Here is a 9,724-nt window from a genome sequence, read left to right as displayed (position 1 = left end):
TATATCTCCAGAACCGCTGCGCCAATCGTCACCAAACTTTCAGTACCCTCCTGGACATCAATTTTACACATTGTGCCCAAAATTTTTTCCAAAGGCTATGATAGGTTGGCCGGAAATGACGTCAGAGTGACGTCATGTTCTGCCGTTTTCGACCCAAAAAAGGGTTTCGCGGGAAGAGCTGTCAGGCCTATAGCTTTGCAAATACAGAAAAATGATAAAGACATAAAAGCTGTAGATTGGACAGGGCTACAAAACTGCTATCTCGGATTTTTGAAATTTTTGGATTTCGATCCCCAAAAATCAAAAAATAGATTTTTTGGAAATAATAATCAAAAAATCCCAAAAGTTTTTTGAATTTCACAAAAACCGGAATATATGTGATAGTCCTTACCGTCTTACATCCACATACCAAATTTGAGATTGATACCTCCTTTTTTGGCGAAGTTATAGCGAAAAAACTGTTCAAAATTGATGACGTCAAATTTTCAAACTCAATTTTTAGCAATTCTAGACCCCGTAGCGCAAAACAAAGACCACCATTAGACTCCCCGTGACGAGCTGCATCGAATCAATACTCATTTTATGCAAAACTATCAACTTTAAAATTTGACCTTTTTTGGCCTGACCTTGACCTGACCTTGACCTGAACTTCACCAGAAAGTGACCTAAGCCGTACCTGATAGTCTTATAACCAACACCATTGAGTTGGAAATGAAAAATTGGCCATAAAACATGCATCACACAACCTTAGTAAAGTTGGGCTCATGTGACCTGACCTGTGACCCTTGGTGACCTGACCTGTGACCTGACCTGGTATTGCCAGTGACCTCTAATAGCAACATATCTACTAGGCAACTGACGCCCTACCGCTGATTCTCGACAAAATGCGTTTTCCTCGGTGTTATAGCGCATTCCCTAGAAGACCCGTGAACGGTGAAACATTTCATCTTTGACCTGACCTGTGACGTCATCGGTGACCCCGAGGTCAATGAAATTTGGTTTCCTTCGACAAATTTGACAGGCCTTTCGAACGCCGTTTGAATTTTGCGGATCCGTCCAGTAGTTTCGGAGATACAAGGGGGGGGGGGGGGGGCAGTGGCGGCGGAAGCGGGGGGGCAGCGGGGGCACGGCGCCCCCCCATCTTCCAGGGTGGGGGGGCAAACATATCTTTTTGCCCCCCCAAAATTGTTATCGACGAAGTACCACAATACTTCCATACTACCTACGTCAGGAACATATGCCAGTTTGGCTGAGTACCTTTTTATTAAGTTGATATAGCAAGTAACTTGGATTGATAATAGCCGTTTTCACGACGGGCTATCCGGCGAGCTAGTCCGTGACGGACTATTTCCACCAAACGCCCTCCACACATAATGCTCAGAAATCAAGCAGAGCTATCTACGAGCTACCGGTAACCGAAGTCTGGAAGAGTAGGACGGAACGCGAGTGGCCCGGCAGGCGGCACGGACGTCACGAAAGTGCGTCTGAGCGTGCCACAGGCCTTTCCCCGCGACTCTGCCAGACGCCAGCCGGCATAGGCGCGTGAGCCGGGGGGCAGCATGGGGGCAGCCTGCCCCCACAACTCTGGGGCCGTGGGGGTCTCTGCTCCCGCAAAGTTTCAAAGGGCCAGGAACCGTCGGGGCAGCTTGTCCTCCCCATATTAGCGGCCGAGGGCCTCAAAGAAAAGCTGAATGGAAGACAATACCTATTTAAGTAAAAAAATTCCCCTCTGTACGGGGACCCGCAGTTGCTATTGTACACGAACCCCAACTCTAGCCGTCTGTCCTGTCCAGTAACAACCGATAACATTGATATCGACTGCCGGTCCCTGCACAAGAGCAGCTGAGGTTTTCTGTGCGTGCCTTCTGACAGCTTATCGTTGTTCCCTGTGAGGGTGCTGGGACAATTTACTCAGGGTCGCTGTACAGTAGCAACTGCGGGTCCCCGTACCTGACTTGACAGCTCATGTGTGGAAGCTTTAAACGTTTATTCCAGGTTACCAAAAAGGTAGTTTCTTGACTCAGATGAGACTAATTATCTCACTTATTTGCAAATGTTTTATTTTTTATTTTTGTTGTAAAGGCCAAGAGGTGAAAAATAAGTGGCCTAAAACCGGTGAGAAAACTAGATTTGGGGGTACCCTAGGTTCCGGGAAGGATCAGGTGTGCCCCCCCATCCCAAAATACCTTCCGCCGCCACTGGGGGGGGGGGGGCAAAAAATAGCCCCCCCCACCAGGTCGCGTTATAAACAGACCCCACCAGGGCGCGGGCTAATGATGTCGCGTGTTGGATCAATGGCAGCATGACATAGGTAGCGCTACAGTGCCTACGTGCAGCGGCATCTTCCTAAAACCGGCGGCAAGGGCTCGTATAACAGCACCTCATCACATCCTCATTGCAGCGTGGCTCATTGTTCAACAATCATCTTAAATCGTATCACTCCAGAGCGCTATGGTTCACTCCCCACTTGAAGTTGCCGTCGTAGTCGGTCTTGACGAAGGTCTTGACGTAGACGGGGTCGCCCTTGTGGTAGGAGGGCTTGTACGGGTCCGGCTTGTAGGGCTCCGGCTTGCAGGGCTCGGGCTGGTAACTCGGAGGTCCGTACGGGTCGTCCCTGTTGCGCCGGGTCCGCTCAGCATTCTCCGCTATAGACAGAGATAGGGAATAGGTATACAAGTGTAACTCCGAGGATAGAACCATGGAGAGACCACAAACGAAACGGCTTACTACTGGAATAAGTTAAGTGCAGGAGTAACGGGACTGGAATAACGGGACAGGCTAGCACGAAAAGATGTCACCATTATTATTCGTTATTTGTTGATCGGTACCTACTGTAAAAATATATTGTTGCCCACTATATGTTGAAAGTAATTCCAGCTTTAGGGGAATTCGTAAAAAAAAATCCCCGTCAAAACCGTATTTATCTAACATTACCGAATGACATTACGAGGTATTTAACCTAACAGACGTGCATAACTATTCTCGTAACGGAAGTCAGCCTCAAATTGCGCCCAGCTGGGGGTCCTGGATTTCCACGCCCTGCTGGGGGGTGGGGGGTGGGTGGGTGTTTGAACACCCCCTTCTAACTCGGCTCCTGAGCCACGTATGACGTAGCGATACGGGAAAGGCGGCGTTCGAAAGAGCGCCAAAAATAAGAAAGAAATCACTCCAGTCACTTTTTGGTCAGGTCCAAGGTCAGGTCACCAGAGGTCATTGAAGGCCAAAATTCGCCGATTTGCAGGTCAGATGTCGACAATTTTCAACAAATCGACGCACAGCTCAGTAACTAATAAGGCTACAGCGCCGCGGAAAAGCTCATTTGATAGCCCTATTAGCGTTCTTTCTGAATAATGCTCTCAGATTTGACTTACCGTCAACGATTTTGCATACAGGGGGCAAAAACTACCAAAATAGCCAATATTTCTTTTACCAGCATCGTGTTCCTCTCGTCAAGACGTGTCGAATTGACTATCACTTGACCTTGAAAGGTCAATTTGAAATTTGACCTCAGGTCAAGGTCATGACCTGACCGGTAAGGGTCAAGTTGCATATCAGTCGATCCGTTTCGTCGATCCAAACACAACTAAGGTGTTTTCATCGCTCTAGCATGCCTCTATCAAGAGTTATTCGCGAAAAACAGTCAGATACCATTGGTGACCTGAGATGACCTCAGGGGCCATAAAAAGGGGTCACGGGTGCCATTTTTATGTTCAGTGTGTTAAAAATACTGTTTTATTAGAGTGTTTATAATTACTTCTGTCTAAAAAGGCGACTTTCAATTTCCTCCCATTGCATTATAATGGGGAGGTCGCAAAATTGACCTGACCTTAGGTCATCGATATCAAAATTCCAAGATAAACATTTTGCACAAATTTCTGTTCTGATCAATCTCTGAAAGTTTCAAAGCGATCAGTCACTCGGTGTAGCTTTGACAGACATTGAAACTTCTTATGTATTGAGGTCACTTGACCTGACCTGGTGACCTGACCTTTAGTGACCTGGGTCTGAAATTGTCACAACATATGTAGGAAAGATGTATGATAAGGTGTACCAAGCAGGGTGCGGGTTTAAACAAAAGTAAATAGTATGAAAATCAACGCTAAACCTTCAGAGAATAAACAATGCCACTGTGATTTGTGTGGGTCGATGAAGACAAAAACGTCCTGACCTAGCCTGACCTGACCTGACCTGAGCAGGTCACTCACCGACAGGGACGTCCTCGGGAGTGGCGGCCTGCGGTCTGGGCAGAGCCTCGGTGACGGCGACCACTGCCAGCAGGCCAAGGGCCACCTGTCGATTAACAGGCAGGTGCACAACAAACAATATAAATAGGCAGTTTGGAATCAGTGCTAGTCAGAACACACCAGAAAAAAATTAAAGTGCAGTTAATGGATTTCTATCGTCCTTTTTATCTCTCCGGCTGACTGCCGACGGTGGCACTCACCAGTTTGAAAGAGGCCATGTCTCCTGAGCTCAGGCGTGCGGCGGCTCAAAGTGTTGTACAAGTCGTTTTTCAGCGACCATTTGTAGCTTATGTAGTGCCACTGTCTCCAGCCATATTGGGCGCTCCTGCATGCCCGTTATGGGTCATATGCGTAATTGTCTCTAGTGGTGTCGTTGAAATTACATGGCAATCAAGTACGATATGAGTGCTGGTAAGGTACAGCAACCGAGCGAATCATACAAATACGAGCATCATAAAACACCTTGCATGTATGTTCTGTGTGTATTCCGACCCCATTTTACCGTAACAAGTGGGTCGTTTTGTACAGTACATCCCTATAACATTCGGAGACGCGCAGCCGTTATCACACTTCCCCGCCGATGACGTCACATGTTGGACCAATAACAGCAACATAGGCGGCGCGCGACTACAGTGGGACTAGTACACTCCATGTCTTCAATAACCGGCGGCAAGTCTCCGTATAACAACATCTGATCATTTCCGCATTGTAACAAAGTTCAACATCTTTAGTGGTATCCCTCCTCGATGTTGTGCTTCACTCCCCACTTGAAGTTGCCGTCGTAGTCGGTCTTGACGAAGGTCTTGACGTAGACGGGGCCGCCCTTGTGGTAGGAGGGCTTGTACGGGTCCGGCTTGTAGGGCTCCGGCTTGTAGGGCTCGGGCTGGTAGCTCGGAGGTCCGTACGGGTCGTCCCTGTTCTCGGCTACGCCCTGACGCCGGATGCGCTGAACATCCTCCACTGAAAGAGAGAGGACCGGTCAGCACAGCGCCGGGAGGAGAGAGGGCTACCGTCCGAACGGCTTTACTGCACGAGGGGGCGGGGAGAGGGAGGGCTAAATGGAAATTACATCGACGGCATATTCCAACAGTACAGTTGTCTCTGCTCGGTTCGCTCGCTGTGGCCGCGAATGTGATATGACATGTTTGTCAACTGGGTCAGGGACTCAGCGTTTTGGTAGATATTTTATCATGATAATTGCATGCAAATGTTCAAGCTACTTTTCATGGAGGTTGTATTCTTAACATATTCATGACATTGAGGAAAGACCTTGAGGTGAGTTGCGAATCAGTTGTGGAGGGTCTGAGAATGCAAATGAAGTGCGGCTGAAGCCAGTGAACCGCAGCTGGCTTTCTTCCCATGGAGGAACGATAAGCGCAGTGAAACTCAATCAATAACACCCCGGCACTTTCTCCGCCGCTCGATTAGCGAAGTCACAGTCCGCTTCACTGGACAAGCTGGTATCTCTGATCAGTCCCATGGACTCAATCTGGCAGATTCGGTTTATATGAAACGGAATGCTGAAGGTATTATTTATTACAAATCAACCTTATGTGATAGCAAAAATATAAATTCAGACCAGAACGCCCTGGTCTGACCTGACCTAACCTGACCTGACCTGAGCAGGTCACTCACCGACAGGGATGTCCTCGGGAGTGGCGGCCTGCGGTCGGGGCAGAGCCTCGGTGACGGCGACCACCGCCAGCAGGCCAAGGGCCAACTGTCGGGCAGAACGGGTGGCGAGTCAGTATGGGTCCCTTGATATCAGATATACGGGTGATAAAGCCATAAGACCGGTCAAAGGGGTTCCCGGTGCGGTCAGAGCGGTCAGAAGGGTCAGAATGGGTTCAAGAGGATAATGACGGCACATGTCAGACCATTGCAAAGCGGTAAATAAATAATTTTGCCTCAGTCATAAAAGAGACAAGTAAGAATAGGAAAATCTGATCGTAGAAGCAAACTCTCATGTCGTAATTAGAGTTTGGTTCTAAAATTCACAAATCACTGAAGTAAAAAGGAGGCAATCGCATTTCCACTTCGTAATCACTTTAGGCGGTTTTGGTAGTGCTTCGTTCCACTAAACCGTATCACATCAATTAAAATGTAGCCCTATACCACCAGTTTGGCGTATTCGACAGCACACTGTTCAAGTAACCACTGCAATATCACTGCCATGGCCACATCACTGTCCGTAACTACCACAGCCACTGCTCCATTCTCCATCACTCCGCCTGACTGACTGTACGACGGCACCGGCACTCACCAGTTTGAGAGAGGCCATGTCTGTCGAGCTCGGGTGTGCAGCTCACAGTGCTACCCTCACCGCTTTCCCAGCGCTCATTTATAGCTCGGCGCTCGTCTCGGCGGCGTTTTCCCAGCTTTCCAGTCAGTCGTTCAGCCGGGAGCTCCACGACTGAACGAGGCGGAGACGTTTCGTGGCGCCCCGGCGACGAGAAAAGAGCAACGGCAGCGCGGGCCAAAAGGGCGTGGTGCCCTGCAAGGCTGTGTATCGCCGCCCATTGGTAGGTATCAGCTGCTTAGGCGATGTCTTCGATTACCAGTTGTCGTGCCAAAAAAAGCTACCGTTCGTGATTTATTATGTGAAAAGATCACGCACCCTTCTCTTTTTCGTCCTCTCTTCAACATAGGAACAAAATATCTAATTTTGACTTATAAATGCCTAAGTTTCGAGCCAATGACATGACCGTTTCTTTTTGTTACCATTTTATTTGCTATTTCTGTCGCTAAAGCATTCAAAAACATCTATGAAAACTAATTCATATTAACATAACATGTATGTAAATTAACTTGTTGACAGGGACACAGGGTAGGTAAGCATCGAAAAGGCTGATAAGTGACAAGTTGGCATAAATAGCGAGCATCAACAAAAAGTGTAAGTCGAGAGACCAGCATTTCTCACATACATATTACATGTTTCAGTGGAAACACTCGGCTCTCACGCTGTCATTTGCTACAGTTTGGACGCCACTCCGTGCCTGCTTCGCAATGGCAAAACCTTCGGGTGTAAGAGCGAATCCTCATCGCGCGGTTTCGGCAAGTCCATAACCGGCCTGCTTCGCCGAATGCCAGTACATACATACATAGACGGGTCAGGTGAGCGCAGACTGCAGGATAGACTGCCGTCTAAAGTGCTAGCTAAATTATGGCGATCAGTTGCGCACAGAAGCTACGTCGATAGATCTTGCAATGGTATAGACAGCATGCTGTTTTTTTGTAACGATGGTCCACCCTTACCTCGACGTGAGTCAAATAGGTGTCTTATCTATCAGCACAATCGTGCATAATGCATAACTTTGGCGTGTTTGTTGATGCTATATTCTTCATCGAACATATGAGACATGTGAGACCTCCAAATACACCACCGTGTGCAACCATTTTGAGCCTTCTCACTCACTGGTAAGACCGAACCATGGCAGGGCTGGAAGCGGGTCAGGCTGCCGTCAAATTCGTCCAACCGTGACCCGCGGCTGTCGCCCTGTGCAGGCTAACTCGGCTGAAAGCGGTCGCGACCCGCCGTCACGCTCAAATGGGTAGGTACTCTCAGTTGCGGAAAGCCGTGCTGTCGATGTCGCATTGACCGATCTAACGATGGTATGGTGTGGAGTTGGGTGTGGCCGGTGATAGTTATTTGAACACTGACTAGAATAGTCAGTGACTTATGAAAACTAATAATTGTTTACATTTAATACCATAAGTCACTCTCAGGGAGTCGTTTTCTACCAACCAGAACCAGCTTCATAAGCTTAGAGACTAGCGTGGTATGTAATCATAACACGAGCGATCACATGTTTTCTTTATAAAACAACATAAAGCTTGCTTTAAGTCCAATCACAACGTTTAAAAGTTAAATGTATTTTTAAAGACAAATTTAAGCGAAACGACTGTTCACGACATCGCCGCCCTGTAGTTTGACAGTCTTCCGTCAAACCGGCTTAACTACGTGACAGTGACGGACGGCTTCATAACATCATGGAGTGACCGCTGGCGCTGACAAGCACGACAAGTGAGACATCTCAGATTTAGAAATACAGGACCGAATCGTCACGCATTTAACTTTAGCCCCACCTGATAAGACGGATGCACCATCCACATTCAACCATCATAAATGTGGCTGTCCGTAAGTCGACCGTTGACGATTTTTCTGTTTATAATTGCGTTACAAACGCTACAAAAACGTCTCAGTAACCTGCAGCTGACACACAAAACGCATGTAGCTGCAGCCCGAAGTCATGTCACCACTAATGGCTTCACAGTGCCGTGGAGGAGCCGCCGGTGCTTTCGTCGCATCACACGGTTCAATTGTCAGCTCACGCAATCTTTGTGAGTGTGAGCGATGACGTGAAAATATGTCCTCACTCTCAGGGAGTCGTTTTCTACCAACCAGAACCAGCTTCATAAGCTTAGAGACTAGCGTGGTTGCCCAAGCATAGCCGAAGGCTCGAAGTACAGCTCAGAAAGCGAATGGCTTGCTCAGTGAAAAGCAGTGAGCCATTTCCCCAAGTCTCTCTCTTACAACCAACGGATACGCTACATCAAAACAATTTATAGCACTGTTGGTCATGCCCGCGCAAGCAGATATAACATCACAGGCAATTTTACGGTATCGGTCTACGGTGAAATGGAACCAAAGTAATTTCTTCGTCGTTGCGTGTCCTCCCGTCCTTTGGAGCCATGACGATGCTTCAATGACAGGATGTGGTTGCAGCTACCAGATTTTAATCGTGTGGTACTCCGGAAAGGTAATCTTCAGCGGCTAATTTATAGTAAATGGGAGGCAGTTAACTAGACAAAAAGCAATGCCCAGCTGTAACAATTTCTACGAAACGTGCGAAATAGCAGATGTTAATTTCGGTCTTATTTTGTTAATGATATTTCATCCCTTTATTTATTTATTTATTCATTCATTTATTTATTTATTTATTTATTTATTTATTTATTTACTTCATGTCGCGACAAATCCATCCATTCAAGAACGGCTATTTAGCAGTGTAAGTATGTTTACCGGCCGTTGTAATTAAGTTTCCGTAATGCACATTTACGCATTATCTATGTAACTCACGTCACGAACAAAACAATGGAAGCGCTAATCCGTTGACACACAGACTTCTCTATATATAGAGAAGTCTGTGGTTGACACATTCAATAATGAACATTCCCTTGAAAAAAAGATGGTAGAACGTTTCTGTGAGGCGTTAAAAATAAAAACTTCAAAAGTTTAGGTGTGTAAATCTAAGGTAGCAGAGCCGTAATGATTTGTGGACTGAGGTAACAGCCAAACAGGCATTGTCCGTCTCGCCATCAAAACCTTGGTCTAATGGCGTCAAGTAATGGAGTCTGAAGCTATCCTCGTCTTGCTTATTACTGTTTGTGTTACATGAGCTCGCGGATAGGTTCAATTTTACCAGACCGATCTCCTCCCCAGGCCGCGGTGAGCTGACACAGGGTCACTTTCTCCGTCT

The 9,724-nt window shown here is 47.3% G+C and overlaps 1 protein-coding gene across 1 annotated transcript; it reads right to left on the bottom strand.

Annotated features, from left to right (window-relative positions):
* Positions 1-4,712: 4,712 nt before the first annotated feature.
* Positions 4,713-6,642, bottom strand: LOC122391354. The gene is made up of 3 exons (XM_043385157.1): positions 6,508-6,642; positions 5,880-5,964; positions 4,713-5,204 (listed from the first exon to the last, which is right to left on the bottom strand). The coding sequence occupies exons 1-3, from the start codon at positions 6,523-6,525 to the stop codon at positions 4,972-4,974; spliced, it is 336 nt and encodes a 111-aa protein (XP_043241092.1). The 5' UTR covers positions 6,526-6,642; the 3' UTR covers positions 4,713-4,971.
* Between the last annotated feature and the right edge of the window lie 3,082 nt (positions 6,643-9,724).

This window comes from Amphibalanus amphitrite, unplaced genomic scaffold (genome assembly GCF_019059575.1).
Source record: "Amphibalanus amphitrite isolate SeventyFive unplaced genomic scaffold, NRLGWU_Aamphi_draft 000434F_arrow, whole genome shotgun sequence".
Taxonomy (NCBI): Eukaryota; Metazoa; Arthropoda; class Thecostraca; order Balanomorpha; family Balanidae; genus Amphibalanus; species Amphibalanus amphitrite.
The sequence above is the reverse complement of the archived record's forward strand: the minus strand, read 5'-3'. Positions and strand labels throughout refer to the sequence as shown.